The sequence below is a fragment of the Lissotriton helveticus genome, chromosome 4_1 (genome assembly GCF_964261635.1).
Source record: "Lissotriton helveticus chromosome 4_1, aLisHel1.1, whole genome shotgun sequence".
Classification (NCBI taxonomy): Eukaryota; Metazoa; Chordata; class Amphibia; order Caudata; family Salamandridae; genus Lissotriton; species Lissotriton helveticus.
In genome coordinates this window covers 2116278059-2116297064 of record NC_136063.1, presented here as the reverse complement: position 1 = coordinate 2116297064, position 19006 = coordinate 2116278059, and the positions used below count along the sequence as shown (strand labels likewise).

At 42.6% G+C, this 19006-nt stretch overlaps 1 protein-coding gene across 1 annotated transcript in view; it reads left to right on the top strand.

The window, feature by feature from the left end:
* Window positions 1–19006, top strand: part of CAPN6 (calpain 6) — a 551200-nt gene that overhangs the window by 408968 nt on the left and 123226 nt on the right. The window contains exons 8-10 of the mRNA XM_078688803.1: window positions 1997–2192; window positions 8157–8279; window positions 17654–17856. Of these exons, the coding sequence (XP_078544929.1) occupies window positions 1997–2192; window positions 8157–8279; window positions 17654–17856 (522 nt within the window). The remainder of the gene's footprint in view (window positions 1–1996; window positions 2193–8156; window positions 8280–17653; window positions 17857–19006) is intronic.

Sequence of the window (19006 nt, the reverse complement as noted above, 5' to 3'; positions counted from 1 at the left end):
TTTTCAGGTAAGGGTCCAACAAATCCCTAGATACCCGGGGGCCATCACTGACCACATCATTTCCTGCTCCTACTCTTGGGCTGAGACCTTTTCCTGATTTGGGTTTGGCAGTCCTGAGCTAGTGTCAGCAGTGTGCTAACTCATTACATCAAGCAGTTGAGCTTGCTCCCTCCTTGAGTGCAGTTCAAGAGATCCAGGCACAGCCCAATCTAGTGAGGCTTTAGAGGGATGTTGCACTATGGAATGGAGCATAACAATTCCTTTTCTGCAGCTTCAGCCTATCCAGCTCCTCACTCCATATTCTCCCATGCATTTGAGCCCACCTCTCACATGGTGCAGCAGGTTGATGAGAAACAAAATTACCAAGTCAGCAATCAGGAAACCTAGTTACGTGGAAGAAAAATAGGCGTGCGTCCAACAGCCCTCAGGCATGATCTCATTTTGAACTGATACACAAAAGGCACAAGGAGAAACGCTGGCAGTGAAGTGAAAAGCACTTTTCAAAGCCAAGTCACTGTATCTAGTTGACCAGCATGCAAAGCCTTGTTGGGTTATCACACTGACGATGGTTCAGCACCAGAGAAAGGATAACGAGTCCCTGTCCTTCTCACTCGCCCTTCAGAGTAAGGACAGACTGGCTCTTGTGAACTCTGGTCCGTGTGCAAGCCTTGACACAATTTGGGGGTCACAGTTTGTATTTTATTCATCAGTTTCCACTGGGTTTTGTTACTTCAGACTTTCACTTTGGCCACCAACCTCTGGGAAGCTGTATTCAATGGCAAATTGCTCTGATATCTCCAAACCATCATCTTTGGAACTGATGAATCTTGAGCTCTTTGCTGCACTTAACTCACATACAAGCTCCAGGTTTCAAAAACTAGCTGAGGAAGATTCTCTCTTCAAATGTGTCTCTCGATAGTAGGATTGCGGATCTACATGCCAGGTGGACTGTTCTCACACCCTTGACAATGTCTCATGCACAGCTCCAGGTGGTGGCAGTGCAGCTCTCATAGTGCCCAATACAGTCCTAGCCTGAGAGCAAAAGAACCCACATAACCAGCTCTCCTGTCTGTTCCATGACTTGTGGCTCCAGCCCGACCTCTCCGAGATGTGAGGAGAGGGATATGGAAGCACCCAGGCTCACATTCATGGACAAGATTCCACAAGGTTTATTGTTGGCAAAGCTGTCCAATCCGGCTCTCCCTCCCTTGCTTGCATGCAACCAGCTATTAAAGGTTGTTCACTCCAATTCCAGGTTCCCAATATTGGATTTTATTTTCCTCAGATTATGTAGAAAGTGAGTCATTGCAGATGGAGGGAGTGCATAATTTTACAAACAGCTAATCTGAAACGTGCAACATGGGTTTTAATTGTGGTGTGGAAGGTGCCTCCCCCTTCTGACCTGTTATTAGAAAATGTCCATATTCAGTGGAAATAGAAGGAGCAAGTGAATATTCAGCTGCAATAATTCTTCACCAATAGTATGTGTATCTAGTGGAGAATATTGATTAATTGCTACGGCATTACTGGACCCTAAGCAGGCATGTACCTAGACACAAAAGTCTGAATTAGACTATTTCGACATTTAAGTGGGAAGTTTATCTGTAAATAAAGAGGAAGTTGGAAAATCAATATTCAAAATGGAGGCTGTCATAGTTGAGTTATCACCCTGGGATTAAAGCCACACTGAAGTGCACAGTGAGGAAAACTGGTACATAGCAAACATGGCCAACTATTAGATAATATTGATAGTTTATGACCAGTTGCATGGCAATGCATGATGACCTCATGTTATTTGGATCACACTACCGCCTTTCATCCTTTCCTGCCTAACATGCAGTTATTTGCACTTTCTTTTTGCTGTTTTTTCTGCAGACACACCGGTGAAGATAGGTATGCATTTCACTAAGACTCCCAAAGTGACGTAAACCATGACTACCATAAGATACTTGGCCAGCACTTTTCTTTAAAGTCCTATTGTTCTTATTTACTGTAGGATGACGTTTGATGACTGGTGTAAGAGCTTCACCAATGTCGATATTTGTCGGATTATCAACACTTCATGTTTCACCATCCACAAAACATGGGAGAAGAACGTAGCACGTGGTGCCTGGACACAAAATGAAAACTCTCTATTAAACCGTTCTGGAGGGTGCTTCAACAACACAGCTACATTCCTGCAAAATCCTCAGGTTAGAGATAATTCACAACAGTAATTTACCACAATCCTGTACGATGTCAATGGCAGTCTGTTAGACCTGGCATCCTTGGGTTGGGTTTCCCTTAACATTTTGACTTCAGACCTCTTGTTTTTGCTGGCCTTAGGACTCTGGACACTTTACCACTGCTAACCAGTAAAGTGCTTGTGGTCTCTGCTAAAAACATGGTAACATTGGTTAATATCCAATTTGCATATTTAATTTACGTATAAATCCCTATTAAAGTGGCACTGTATGTACCTAGGACCTGTAAATTAAATGCTATTAGTGGGCCTGCAGCACTGATTGTTCCATTCACTTAAGTAACCCTTTAAAAGTGTCTCAGGCCGGCCACTCCAGAGCCTGTTTGTGTGGTTTACACTGCCATTTTAACTGGTGAAATAAAACTTTTGCCAGGCCCAAACCTTTTTTGATACATATAAGGCACACCTAAGTTAGGCCCTGGACAGGCCCAAAGACAGGGTGCAGTGTTTTTAAAACGTTGGACATGTACTTTTTAAGATTTACATGTCTTGGTAGTGAAAAACCCTTACATTTGTTGTTTACTACTGCAAGGCCTATCTCTCCCATGGTATACCATTGGAGCTGCCTTATTACATTTTATAAGTGTAATTTCCAAATAGGAAGAGATGACCATTTCCTGTTTGTCTCTGGAATTACAATTCAAAATCCTAGCTTATGGTGAAGTTGGACTTTAAAATTACAATTCTGAAAAAGACACTTTTAGAAAGTTGTACAAAAGGGGGTGTTGATGGACGGAGCATCTGAATCAATCAAACACTCACACCCAGTCAAAAGATCTGGGTTTAATCCATCACCGTTCTTTAGCCCACTCTGCCACCCCAGTTCAGACAGGGCTATATGCAAATCAGTCTGACCCTGTGCCTCATGGGAACAGTCCAGCCCGAACCGCCAAGCCATGCCTTCCCTGGACCGGAAACAAACTTCCGAGGACCGGTTTCTGGCATTCAAGCCGTCTTCAGCCCGGATTGCTTGAATCCAGTGGCAAAGTGAGCAAGGGACTCATGTCTGAGCATACCCTGCCACACTTATGGCAGCCAAAAGCGGTACAAAAGGGGATGGTGATGGACGGAGCATCTGAACCAATCAAACACTCACACCCGGACGTGAGTCCCTTGCTCACTTGGCCACTGGATTCAAGATAGCCTGGCTGATGAGGATTATGACTCTGAAACCGGTCCCAGGATGCTTGTTTCCGGTCCAGGGAAGACATTGCTTGGCAGTTCGGGCTGGACTGTTCCCATGAGGCACAGGGTCAGACTGATTTGCATATGGCCATGTCTGAACTGGGGTGGCTGAGTGAGCTAAAGAATGGTGATGGATTAAACCCAGATCAGTTGACTGGGGGTGAGTGTTTGATTTGCTCAAACGCTCCGTCCATCATCCCCTTTTGTATCACTTTTAGAAAGTTGGCATTATCTTGCCTTATCCATTTGGTGCCGGTAGTCCGTCTCTGCGCTACATAACTGGGTGTAGGTGACAGTTGGGCTTTGTATATTTTTCATATACAGTCGTACACAATGGGAGCATAGGTATGACTGGATGAGTCATCACTGGCCCCACTTGCACTTGAATTGGCTGTATCCTGTCTCACACAAATGTCTGCATACTCCCTATAGTTAGTCTGGAGCCAGGGATGGCAGGGCATCTGTGCACTTCAAAGGCTTGCCTCTAGAAATTTCTCCCCACTACAAAGGAAAGACTGTGTCTAAAAGAAGGACCTCAGACACCAACTTTTCAGTACACTTCTGGACCTGTTTGTACTCTACCAGGAAGAAGGACTGCTGTGCTGCTACAAGGACTGCCACTCTGCTGGATTGCTGCTCTAAAGCTACTGCTACCTGGCTGTCCTGACCTGCTGCCTTCTTGCCTGGGGAAGAAGAACTGGACCTGCAACCTCATCTTGAACCCAAAGGCCTCAGTGAGTCAAAGGCCTAGTCTGCTGGCCTCCTGATCTGAGCCTTCTGGACATAGATAGGCTCCCCAACCAGCTCCTGGACCCTGCAGCATGTTCCTGACCCCCAAGTGATGCCTCTCAGGTCCTAGTACTTTGGGTTGGCTCACGAGCTCTTGAAATCCAGCTTTTGGGCTCTTCGTGATCCTGAATGAGCCGATTCGAACAGAAACTGCGCCGCTCACACAGAAGCTCAGCGCAAACTGTTACCTGCCCGTCACTTCACACAGCAGCATTAACAGCCAGTAGGGGACCACCAATGTGAAGCTCCAGCACACCTGTCCACAACACCCGGCCTGCTCTTTGTACCACGTCGCCTCCCACTGGCAACACTCTCCTTGCTCCTCGTGTCCCTCTGCAATGGGAACTGAACTCTTGGTAAAAACAAAACTTGAAAAGGTAAACCGTCAGCGGGTCAATCTGGGACAGTATTCAACCCAGGCTCCATCGCAGTTGGCCTGAACTTTTGAATCTGACCCGGTCCAGCGCAATCAGATAGCCACTGTTGCCTATTTGTGCTTTTGGGTGCTATTTTAAAGTTCATTCTTTAAAAATTCATAACTCTGTTTCTACTGATTGCATTTTTGTCGGTTTGGTATAGTTTTAGTTATTAAATTAAGCTCTCTTTGTCTAACCTGGTGTGGGATCTTTTATGTAGTGTTTTCACTGTTGTACTGTTTGAAGTGTTGCACAAATATTTTACACATTGCCTCTAAATGAAGCCTGACTGCTCTATGCCAAGCTACCAGGGAGTTGAGCACAGGTTAATTTAAGGTTGGCTTGTGCCTCACCCTGATTAGAATTGTGGCTGCTGCTTGACCTGGGCTGACACCCCAGTCAACCCAGTAACCCAATTTCTAACACAGTCCAAACAATCGTATACTTAGAGGACATGCTGAATTCTATTAGAACATGTGATGTAATATTCAGGCTGTGTTGGCAATTCAACTTGAAAGCAGAAGGAGAACATTTTCTCTTCTTTCCTGTGATTGTTTGGACTTATTTTGCCCCTCAGAGAAGCAAGGGGTGAGCCCAGCGAGGGAGAGTGACTTTTCTGTGAGCTGCTCTCCCATATATACAACTTAGCTCTGCAGCCATAAATAGAAGCCACTTTTCCCACTGGTCATGTTGACGCCCCGTTGGGTACATTTTCCTTGCTAGACATGGTGATAAACACACCAGTAGCCAGGTCGCACACTGTGCTTTGGAGGGATGGTGGATCCTTTCTCTGGTGAACTTCCAGTGGACCAACATGGATCAAGTGCTCGATAATTACAACACTGACTCAATTTCTCCTCATATCAAAGGTAAAAACACGTGCACTGGCATACCCCAAACTTAAACATGTACGATTAAAAGGTATGCGAACTGGAGTCTAAATTAAGTAAGAAATATATTGATATTTATATTGATAACGTTTTATTGAGCGCGCCACACAAGCGAAGGTAAGCGAGAGAACATAGCCAGGCGTAGCTTGAAAGTAAACTATTTACTTGGTAGGTTAGCCCAACAGCCCCTATCACGGGGAGTTCACTTTAACATTGTTATCGAGCGCACGCCGAGTGTTAAACTTGTCCCACAGGGCTCAAGCCTCGTTAAATAACAAACCTGCCCGTAGTCACTTGCAAGATAAATGTATAAACTCACGGAGAAAGTGAAATTTGCATTGTTTACCATTTGTATTTCTAGCGCTTTAAACGGAACTTTGACATATGTGAAAAAACGTATTGGTTATATGAATTGTGTAAAACGTTTTATTTGTTAACCACATAATCATGAATTTAATGAAATTGTCGATGCTGATTATCGTTTATGCTTTGCTTTTTGTAGAAATCATTTCCCTGATGAAGGCAATATTAACTGCCGAAATGCATTGGAACAGATATGAAATAAAATGAAAGCTTGATATTACCTTCACTGAGAAGAGGCATCATTCGTTAAACATTGGTTACATGATGTTGCATTAAATATCCAGAGCAGGACACTCAGCACATAACGGTGCCCAGGGGGACAGGCATACCATCTTTGGTATCCCTGCTACTTGTGGTATACCCCAAACTTAAACATGTACGATTAAAAGGTATGCGAACTGGAGTCTAAATTAAGTAAGAAATATATTGATATTTATATTGATAACGTTTTATTGAGCGCGATGAATCCCACAAGTTGTCTTGGTTCTGACAACAGGGCAGGTAGAAGTACGGCAAAAATAAGCAGCCTAAATAGGTGCTGAAAAAAAGCAAGTCTTAAGTTGCTTTCTGAAGCTGAATACATTCGGCAAGAGTTTAAGTTCTAGGGGAGTGTGTTCCACACTTTGAAAGTTGAATACACAAAATTTCTGCCTACCTCCCAGATCACCATTGCTGCATTAAGTAAGGTAAATTCCACTTTACCAAGTTTCACATCAGCTTCTCCAGATGAACTGTCACAACCATCTTCAAAGGCCGATCCCTCTCGTAGGAATACCAATTTAGGCTGCTAATATGACCTTGCTACATGCTGAGTGGGTGCCACAACACCTCAAAAAGGGCAAGTAATGCCCTTACTGAAAAAGCAGGGATTTAACCCCTGTGAAAAACTATCAGCCTATCATACAACTACCCTCTGTGGCAAAGTTATTGGGAAATATCTTTCAGGCCAATAACGCATAGGAAGAGCCTCTGAAGGACAACAGAGTTCAATTTGGGGCATAGCAGTGAATCTGTGCTAGTAGCCATTCTTAATTAGCTTGATAGTTGGCAGGATGAGGGACAGTGTGGAAGAATTCTACTTTGTGTTCTCTCAGCAGCTTTTGGTACAGTCAACCATGACACCCTGTTGAAACGCCTCAAAGTTCTAGGGGTGCATGGACAAGTATTACCTTTGTTTGCCTCCTTTCTTACGAACACAATTTAGTTTATTTCCATCCTCTCCATTCTCTGATACTTATCTGCCCTTTTGGGATCCTGAAGGCATGACTCTATCCTCAATTCTGCTTAATATCTACATCCAGCCACCAGATAGCCTGAGACGCTCATTTGGGCTCATAAGACTGGCATATGCGAATCAAGTGGAGCTGCTGCTGCTCAGATCATACCAGCAGTCTTCCAACTGCACTGGATGTTGCAAAATTGCTTAACAAGTACCCAGCACCGTATATAGAGCACTTTTGTAAATCAAATAGTGACAAGATAGAGGTGCTAATTATCGGTGCGGACTCCGAGACAAAGTCCATCTGAAACTTGGTTCCGCTTCCATCCCACTAGAGGTGGTCAAGAACCTGAACGTGCTCTTTGATCAGAAGCTTTCTTTTTACCACTGATTCAGAAAGTCTGGGCCACGAAGCTTGTCCAGGGTAAGACCCTGAGGAGAATCCACCCTTTTATCCACAATTAGAATTTTGGGGAAGGTGGTGAGGTTCTATAACTTATCCCACCCAGATAATTTATCATGCTATCTATGTAAGTTTTTCAGACCAGCTCATTTCAAAGCTGCAGTCTTCAGACCATGGTTGAAAAACTAGTGCAAGTTCTCAAAAATGGGTCATATTTCACAGGCAAAACAACATTTCAAGTGTCTTACCTTAAAACGAAGGACCCTTCTCAAACCATTCTGCTTATCCCACATAGCCGTTTACTAGAACAGCCCAAGCTCAGACACTACTTTTAGTTTCTCATTCTTTGTGGCGCAGCTTTCCATATATTAGGTCCCAGGCTCTGGAATGATCTCCCTCAAGATGTGCACAATACTTCTAATAATGGTGTTTTAATGTAAACTTCAAAGGTTTGTCTATGTTCTCAGCTCTGGCTTAGGCGCCTTCCTTTCCTGGCATTGAGGATATAGTCATGCTTTATTTTTGTTATATACTTATTTTCGCTCCTATTGCCAAGATCCCTCAGTGAATATGCACTTAACAAATTATAGTAATAATAATACTAGTAACTGAATGGGCCACCCTAACAAATCTTTCTTTACACCATCAGTATGTTTTTAACGTGAAGAAAAAAAACGATGAAGTGCTGATTTCGCTGCAACAGGAGGATCGACGAAATCTCAAGCGAGAAGGGAAAGGTGACAGCTTCATCATTGGCTTTGAAATATTCAAGGTAGGCAATAAGCACAAAACATTCACTTGTTCATGCTAGTTTCATGGATGTACTGGGATGTGTTGATCTTGAAAATACACACATTAAATCCAATTTTCAGTAATTTGTATTTTCCTTGAAATTTTGCTTGTTTTGCATTGGGAGGAACATTTTAAGTTTCAATGAAGAGTGAACCACTTGACATGGGACCACTTGAACAATCCTATTTTTGCCATCTGCTAGGTATTTGTTGCGAAACCTTTACTATGGCTCAAAGATTCAAATCCCTGTTGTTTCCTGCAGTCATATTACAACGATGAAAAACAAACAAACAAAATCCTTACATTGACATCAGTGTGTGGAAGCTGCCACTTCAATAGTCTTCAGCGAGAGTGGATATGCCTCTTCCCTACTCTTCATCCACCCCCAAGTATCACCAGAAACCTAAGAAAAACAGTGTAAGGACTGATGCACATCAGACCCTATTCTTATGGTGCTGAAATTGTGATTGGTGATCCTCCAACTCTCTCTGTCTCTCCCAGCTCACTATGCTATCTGCAGACGTGGGGCTTCTTATTCGATGGCTTGCCTTCCTCTTCTTGTGTTTGTCCCTTTCCTGGAACTCAGCCTCTTTACAATCCTTTAGATTGCCTGCCTTGCATCCTTACACTATTCATATTTACTGGTCTGTTTTTTTCTTTTTCATTAAGCACTCCAGGAGAGTGAATGTGTTTTTAAGCTCTCTTGCTCAAGTGCTGCATCACCACTCAAACACGGTCCTCTATGCTGTGTTGCTTCCCACCCTCCCAGGTTGTCTGTAAAGGCCTGCTTATGGTTGAAGACCAGACTTCAAGAGTTATTTTTCTTTTATCTACTGCATTCCACATAGTGCATGAAAGAAAAAGCTTCGACACACAAAGGCTTTTATGGTGGAAGGGCCATCTGCTGCACTCACTCAGCTGGTGCCTGAGTCAGAAAGTGTACTTAGCTTGACACTTCTCCTGGAGTCCCATAAATATGCTCCATTGACTGCTGAAGAGGACCAAATGGCTGAATCCTGTGGAAATTAAAATAGGCATTGGAAAGTGTTTCCCTTTACATTCTGACACTTTCTTGTTCTTTTTAAATTCTGTTCAGAGTTTCCGGAGTGAAAACTATTTGAAAAATAATGCCACTTTTAAAGATTGAAAACATTTATTTTAATGACAGTTTTGAGATGTCATATGTGTTTGCTTTTCCTCCAGTATTTTTAAATGTATTTCATTAACATGTTTAAACAATACTTGACAGATAAACATTGCCAAAGTCATTAACTCTACACTTGCATTAAGAAGGTGAACCTAGTGGATTTGCCAGTGCTTGTTGAAGATGTCGCTTCAAGCCCCTTTGTTGGAGCTTGATATCAATCCATATATAAATCTACGTATAGTTGCCCTGCTTCCTTTAGATACATCGATGGACTTCAAGTTCTCCTGGAAAACACTCAGTCACTTTAATATCTACGCAGACAGCTCCACAAGCATTCTATCTAATTCGTCTTCTACCAAATGTACAAATTTGCATAGATTTGTTTGTCATCTTTCTTTTTCAATCCTTTAATGACGAAAGAAGAGGGCTCTATATCGTATGAATCTGAAAGAATACTGCTTAGGTAGCTTCAGCAATAGAGGTTTTAAAGGACTCTACTGTCAATCAAAATCCCAGATTTTTTTTTACTTATTGTCTTACACCATTTCTTTTCATAAAATTAAGTGAATGAAAATATGCAGGTCTCTGGCAGTTTCTGTGTTCACCCAAACTGGCTGACCTCTGTAATAGCTGAATTTAATATGTGCCAGCTCTTTAACAGCCAACTGAACGTGCCTCTTGGGGACTTCTGATGAGGCTTCATTGACTCCTGATCAAGTTTAAATCAAGATCCTGTGCCTGGGGAAAAGTGCCCTTTGCTGCAAAAGATCAATATACTTTAGTAAAGTGCCGCTGACCCACCAACCAATGTTCCCCCAAGGATGACTTCTCAAAGCTTCCCTGCTGTACCACCAAGAAGATGCAAATGCTGTCGTGGCAAATCATTTTATATTCATTGCTCTGTTCTCTGGAACTTGCTTCCGTCCTCTCTAATACATAAGATAACATTCTGAAACTGAGGAAAGCTCTGAAGACTTGTTGTAAGGATCATGTCTTTCAGTGCAGAGACCCCTTTTTTCATTTCATCTTGAAGATGAGTTACTGAACAAGTAACAAGTGATGAATTGATATCTACTATTTCTGGCATGTGCTTTTTATTCTGTAAATGCATAATAAATATCTTTGATAAGCAAGATAAATCAAAAACACATTCAGTGATGATTTAGTAACTATTTAGCTTAGAAAATATTCCAGCAGTGGTATAAATCTTATGACTGTTTCCCTCCATAATTCTATTATTTTAATCACTTGCGTTTAGACATCTTTCTTTTAGTTGTAGGTTCTCAAACACATGCAGGATGGGTTCCATTTTAGCTATAGTTTCTACTTTAGTTAGCCTGTCCAGCATGTTTACCTTTGGCCCTGAATCCATCCTAGGTAATGGAGGCTGCCATCTCCAACAATGGAGGCTGACATTTTTCCTCAAATTGTGCAGAATCATCAACATGTTTGCCTATGAAGCAGATGCCGTCTGCACCGATCTTTCCAAGAACTGTGAAAGTGTCAAATCATTAATATATAGACATCAGCAAAACCCCCATTGTGACTTCAGTCCATGGCAGGTGCCTTTTTCAAGGTCATATATCATCCATAGCCAAAATAGTGTAGTCTGAATTGATGTCCTCTCATCTATATGTCATTAAGAAATCATCTGGGATGCACTCCTTGACATACATAGTCTATGTCAGACATTCCTCAACTTATGTCAGAAATTCAAATCTTTGATAAGATTCAGTATATAAGGACTGTCATTTAACCACTTAGGAGAGAAACTTCACCCAGATTGCAGACGCAGATTGCAGCTCCAGATGAGCACAGCACCAGATTCCATCCTGACTGAAAGAGCCTCAAACAAGACACCCTGAAACTCTGCAAAGAATTCCATTCTGCCTTCAGAAACTGTTCCCAGGATCGTGTACTCTCATAGTCGCAAGCTCCTAGCTCTTGGCCTTATGCTTGAAATAGCTGACAAGCCATTACAAACAGACAACAAACCCTGTTGTCCAGGTAGGTGCACCACCTCAAATCCTCGGACGTATTATTTATTTATCTGCTAGATCTATTATAGAGCTTAGAGATAGCACAGTGAGGGTGTAAGGTCTATACATTTTGATGTTACAGTCTCTCCCTGTCTTCACTGTTATTGAAAAGCGTAGCTGCATTTTATTATCTTCTCTAATGTTACCAACATTTTGTGCACTAGATCTCAGCATTTTAAAATAACTATTTATAAAATAAATATGTTGAAATACATATTCCATTTCCAGTGATCTTGAGTGTGTAAATGAATAGTGAACAATTGTTTGGATTACCACTGCTCCCTGTTAGTAACCCAAAAACATTGGCACCACCTCATTTATACATCGGATGGGGTTCTGCAGGGCTACAATACCCTGCCTTTCACATTCAGCGCTGGTGAATTGAAATTAAGTTCCCTCTTGTCACCCATGTATGTGAAAACAAGCTGAGTCAGAGACGCAGTTTACACAACAGACTCACCCTTTCCGACAAGTATTTAGCCAGCTCCTCTCTGGTGAGCTCCATCCCGGATAACCATGCAGACGTTGCATGTTTTTTTCTTCAAGGTAGAGGTTTCCGTTTCAAGGTGATTCATAATACCTCCAAGGCTGAAACCCACTATACACCAGGACATCAACTCCATCTTAGTTTGTTTTGTTTTTTCACCATTGTGTTTGGCTGCATCTTTGAGAGAACCTGGACTGCCATGTCATGGAAAACAAAAGTCAACGAGACAACGTTGTCACAGATGAAGACATTGCAATGGTTTTCTCTTTGGAATTGCATCAAACTGAAATCCTTGGGGCCAGGTTGTTTGAGTAACTTTAAGTTTCCACAGTCGCACCAACACCAGGCCTGAAACCTCTTTCTCTGAGAGGACCATACAGAATGGACTTGTATGGCCTTTAAGGCATTTTAGTGTAAAAAGGCCACCCGGCAGAGAAGAGATATGTGGTAGTCTCATAAAAGACTGCACAACCAAGCTTCTCCCAAGCCACCACCCGCATCATAGATATTCAGACAACTGTCTTGGACAGGAAAAAGGGGTGCGACTCCTGTACTCCAGTGACCATAGGGGAGCAGAGGGGCATATTACCTAGCAATAGCAATATTTATCGCTAAGCAGGGGTAGCTGGAATAATTTTATCGCCGCGCTACGACGATTTTTATCGCTGAAATACCTTGCTATCCACAAGGTTTATCTCAGAAAAGATAAAAATCATTCGAAATGAGTGAATATCGCTGGAAATACAGCGATATTCACACATTATCGTGACAATGCTCTTAGCCATGTTATCCACCTCCCATTGGATAACATGGCTAAGAGCTGCTCTGTGCAGGTGTTAGCTTTTGGAGATATTCACACATAGCGCGATTATTTCCAAAACTACGCCTTTGTAGGTAATAGGAGATAGCGATGTTAGCGACTGTTTTCAGTCGCTAACATCTTGGCACGCCCACTTTGCATGTCATTAGCGATAATTATCGCTGACATGCAAAGTGGGCCCCTAAATGCCCGCTGTCGCCTTCAAGCTGTCGCTAACTGGTGTTAGCGACAGCTTGGTAATAGGGCGATAAAATTATTGCCGCATTAGCGGGAGAAAGTCCCGCTAATGCGGCGATAATGGCCCTTGGTAATATGCCCCAGAGTGCTGAATATGTCTCATCCAAAGACTCCGACTTTAGAGAGTATTAATCTCCAGGGCTCTTAATGAAACCCATGCACAACACAAAGGCCACACCTCTGATTTCTCAATCAACACATCTAAAATATCTTGTGACCACTGTTTCACAAAGCACTCCTGTATAGGACTCGTGTAGCCGAGCATTTGGTGCTATCACAATTAATGATGGCATAATTCCTAGCAAGTTCATTATCAGCCTGTCAGATCATGCAGCATCTGGTAAAAGGGAAGCAGCCTTTGAAATGCCATCAGACTCTTGTTGCTGGAGTAGTTTGCTGGTTACTGTATTGAGGATGGATCCCAAAAACAGTTGTGTTTGTTGATGACAATGTTTGTTGGTGACAAAGATGAGATTTCATGGCATTGATAGTGAACCCCTTTATATACAGAGGATTGAGATGACTTGCTGAATGTGAGTGTGCATAGTGCTTGGCAGAGACTCTTTACCATCTATGCATGAGGTATTGAAAGACATGAATGGTGTTGCCTCGAAAATGCACTGATACCACTGATAAGCATTTACTTAACATTTGAGGGGGTATGGTGATGCCAAAGGGTACCAATGAGAACTGATAATGCATTATACTTTAAACAAATCAGAGGGAGCAGTGGTGTGCAGGGTGAATGGGAATGTGGAAGTAGAATTTCTTTTAGATCAAGGGTCGCCATGTAGTCCTTGATGCAAAGCAGAAGAATGAACTCTTAAGAGAGTTGTCATCTTGAAGTGTTCTGACATGTTGTATTGATTAAATAATTTTAGTTCAAATGTCAGCAGCAACAACCCAACTATCTTGTAATGAGATAGTATAGGGCATAAACTGCTGTAGCGGGACGAATTTGATTGCTCTCTTTTGGAGATATGCCTACATTTCTTCCTGCTGACGTATACAATAGGGGATGTGGCCCAAGTAATTACCTGTGGCTGAGACTAATTCAAGCATCCCATCCATCCCTTTTTGTATAGTTTAGTATTTTTTCTTGCAGCTGCCTCTGGTGATCTTGGCTGATTAATACTTGGCAGCAAGGTATGAAACTCTTAGCAATACCTGTGGGTGACGATGGAGAGTAACCACTTGTCTGAGGTTACATCCTTCCACAATGGAAGGTATAGCCTCAGGTGTTGAGTGGTCAGGGTAGTGCATGGATGGTCACAGGATGAAGACAGAAGTGTCCTTGCCTTGCAATTTTACTGCAACTGTTGCAGCAGAAGCCAACTTTATAGTTCAGCTTGCCTGACTGATCCTCCTGAAAGGTTCTTGCTGGTACTGTGGGCTTTGAGATGTAGCCACTGACTTAACTCCTGCTCCTGCTTTTTGCCTTTGATACCTCTCCTTTGTAGACTGGTTTTAGAGTTGTCCAATGGCTTTCTGCATGTCTTTGACTTTTATAATCTTTTCTAACATGGAGTCCACTTGTGGGCTGACGATGCTCCTGGCACACCAAGAAGTGTTGTACCTCAGAATAGAATGTAGATATTCGCAGCTATGCATTACGTCGGAGGAGAATGCTTAGGTTGGTTTCACTGGAAGCAATGCATCTAGTTTGAAACTAATATTTGCATTTGCAATGATTTTCTATTGTTGAACGAGCTCTTTGCAGTGCATATAAGCAACATTGGGGTACTTAACTACAGTGGCGACTCCTCCGCTAAGGTGGAAAAGCGTCTCCCCACTGCTTTGCAGCAGTGAAATAAAGGAAAAATAAAATGATAATAACTTGATGTTATTATTATTTTATTTTGTCTTGCTGTGGCAGCTTTGCAGGGTGGAGTGGGCTGCTCCAATGACAGAGGAGCAGGGAGAGTGGTGAGCACACTCTGTAAGTATGCATGAATGTTTGGCCGGCCGTCTTGGGCCGGCAAAACATTTATGCGCGCTTTGCATGTTCTCCACCCAGGCTGCATTGCAACCTGGGGCAAGAGCATGCCCAGGCTCCCACTGCCTGTCTGAGCACCGAACCACGCCTCTCAGACCAATCACAACTGCTTCCTATTCTGAACGTAGGAGGGGCGACAGAGGAGAGATGCGATGAGGAGGTACGCTTTTTTCTTCTTTTTATTTCCCCTGGCATCCCCGCTCCGCCACCCCTGATCCGTGCTGGCCACCACTGCATAACTAACTCCTCCATCATCCATACATTTAGGGTCATTCATGTCTTAAAAGACACAGTTTTCAGTCATAGGCTTTTGTGTTCCAGCCTAAATGATTCAGAATGCTGTAGTCTTGTTTTGCTTCTGTTAATATTGAGAAAGTCGATATAGATGTTAAGAACGATACATTCATGTACACAACTGAAATCGCATCTCTTTTGACAAATTCACCCATTGTGAACTACAGGTCAACTCTGACTCAGAAATATGTGATCAGGCAAGCCCTGAGACCCATGTCACTGATTGACAGATCACAGGTGGGGTGGCACGTAGCACGAGCAGAAAATCCAAGATGTATCCTACAGATAGGAGCAGCGACACCACAATGGTCCGAGAAGATTGGCCCCAATAAAGAACACATGGCAATAGGGGTACACTCATTCCCAAAGCACCTTAAAGTCAGATGCCAAATGAAGTTAGGAACACTTGGCCAATCAGGACATAGCACACACAGTACAAGCAGTGATCACGCGCACCTTCACGTGCACCCCATGTCAGACATCTGGACACGTTACCCACTGTCCCCATTGTGTCCACGCAAGGCCGAGGCCCACCTGGATTTCTCAATGAAACATCTAATTTACGGCTTGAAAGTCAACGGCTAACATTCCTTACCAAAAAAGGATCACTGGAACTATTTTATTGTACTCAACAAAATGTATAAAATCCATGAATGATCTATTGTAAGTGGAGGCAGTCTTCAGACCCTATGTCTGTGATTGTGCTCTCACCAGCAATGTTTAAACAAACTGTTTCTATTTTGCCTCTTTCTCTTGTTTTTTTCAAGGTATTTCATGTGCAAGCAGCACTTCCATTGAAATAATTAGATGTAACACACTTGATAGCAATGATTTGTAGGTGAAAACTTCAGGGTTGGAAGCTGTGTCGTGATGGCATGGAAACAGGTCGTCTCCCTAAATATATTTGACCTGAAAGGAAGTCTATTAGGTCTGTTAGGCCAATTTTAGGAATGTTTTTACCCTTCCCCTGCTTGAAAAGATTTTACCCTGCACTTGACAAGGTTATATCTCCAGCCCTTTTCAACGCTGAAACTATTTTCAATAAGTTTGTGAAATTCTCACAACTGCCTCAGTGAGCAGATTGACTCAAAGTTAAAATCTGCAATTCTGTGACTAGGATTATAAATGCTCCATTTTCTGTACTTAGATAACAAATAGCGTTATTAATTACACCCTACATGATGAAACGCCTGTTTAGAATCTGCCCTAATCAGAAAAAGTCCGATGAGCATATCTGTGATCAGTGTATGGTTACAATGTGCAGGGTCCGGTGTAACAATCACTGTTGCTCCTAATTCACTAAAATTGTGAATGTATTGCTAGTCAAACTGTTAATCATATCTATATTATTATAACATGTTGGGGTTCACCATTTGCACTTCGTGTAGTCACTGAATAGCTTAGTAGATTGGTCGTTTATAACAATTTCATTGTATTTTGCTGGTTCACCACCTGAGACAGATTTTTTTCTAATTTTAAAAATCCTTTTTATATTTATGATGTTGTTTATTGTTATTTCGAAATCTAATATTTGTTGCTCTATACATTGTTCGTGGTATGAAGATTTGCCAGCATTCTTATTAACCCCTTCTCTGCGCTGCGAATTCCGCCTTGGCGTGGGAGGGGCTAAGGGGTGGGCATGGCGCTCCCGTACTTATGACGGCTCCATGCCGTCATAAGTCCCGGGCTGCGTGTGCTCATGACGGCGTGGAGCCGTCATGACCCCGCCCACTCACTTATTTGCTTGCACAGCCGGGGAATTAGTGCTGCGTGGGCGGAGTGGCAGCGGCATGATGGCTCCACGCCGTCATGAGCACACGCCGCACATGACTCATGACGGCATGGAGCCGTCATGAGCACGCAACGAATTAACAAGGGCGTAGCTTGCTCAGTAATATGGGGAGGGGTAGGGAGGGGGTGAGGATCAGACTATCCAACAATGGATAGCATATAATGTTTAAATACATGATATGACAAGCAGAGTACATGAGAGGGGACTATGGGTCAGTGGAAAGGAAGAGGAATGCGAATTAATTGGAGTACTAAGGGAGAAAACACAATATTTGTAAAATAAACAATATTTTTTAGGACTTTCAAAGCAGAGAAGGAGATAGTATGTGTGTGTTTTTTCTGTGTGTCTGTAAAAATTACTTGTGAAATCCGACTGGCATCTCACAATACCCGCCTAAAAGCACCTGTACCCAACTATTTATCAGAAAATGAATTTATTAGGGGGGGGTAACACCCCCCCCGAACACACACCCCTGTTGATTAATATATTATGTAAAAAAAGAACCATAGGGGTATGTCAATTACTCTTTCCTCTTTTCTTAGGTTGAAGAGAACAGAACATGTAGAATTCACAAGCTTTACTTTCAAGAGAAAGCATCCACGTCGACATATATAAACTTACGCACTGTGTTCATGAGGGTGGTCCTCAAAAAAGGTCGATATGTCATTATTCCGACCACCTACTGCCCTGGCATCACAAGCAAATTCATTTTAAGGCTCTTCACGGATGTCCCATCACAGTTCAGGTACTGTATTAAATAACGTGTGATAGGATAGAATGGATTTGAAAATGTGTAAGATTGCTGAAAAGCAACAGGTGTGGGGATAAAGCTGCTTTGAAAGTTTCTTCACTTCTGCACATGCTTTTAACATGATTTTCCATGGAAAATCCCCCTATCCCTATAAAAATGCAGATGTCCTTACTTACCACTCCATTTATGCCAAGTCCATTAAGGTAAAAGTTCTGTAGTGCAGTTGACTGTGGGAAACACTTTGCACATTTTCCTGTATACCGACAACGTTATTCATGCCAATACTCAGTTTTTAAAGATTTTGTACAAATGGGGCACCCTTACACAATTGGGAATTATGATGTTGTTTGTGGTTTCCATTTGAAGCTAATGTGGTAAATTCCAGGTTTAAAATTAAGCTGTTCATTCATGAAAAACCTTTTTTGCCCTGCGGAAATACTCTTCTGGAGTTATTTACTTTTCTCGCATTCATCTGCCACTTGCCCGCTGCCATCCGTAGACAGGCAAAGCGGAAGAGGTCTGGTATCCTGAGCCCCAAATGAAGTGTTGAGATGGTGGGTGACTGCGCGCATCTCCCCCACATTACCCTGACAACGAGGCTACCGTAGCACAAACCACTATCTGTTCTGTTAGTGGTGGGTCTGTGGAGACCAATGGTTGCAGAAGATTGCATTAAGCGCTCCCAGAGATCCTGCTTTCTCCGTTCTAGGTTGGAAGAGGAGGGAAATGCTAGAGCACCTACTAGTGTTGAGGTAATACAGGTTGAACTCTAGAGTGTTCCTAAAGTTATACATTGTAAAGTTTTAAAGACCAAAGGGGCATATTATCAAGGACAGCATTAAAATTATCGCTGGTTTAGGGGCAGAAAACTGCCGATAATGGGCTTGAAAATATGCCCTGGAGAATTCCAATAGAAGCCCAGGTTCACAACAGAACATGGACTTCTATTGGAATTCTCAAGGGCGTATTATCATGCCCATTATCAACGCTTTAGCGGCAGTTTTCTGCCGCTAAACCGGCGATAATTTTTAACACCGTCCTTGATAATATGCCCCAAAGTTATTTAGGATAAGCCCAGCCTAACCTACAACCGTTCGAACTACTCTGTCAGCTGCCTCTTCTACATTGGTGCTATCAGTTTGGC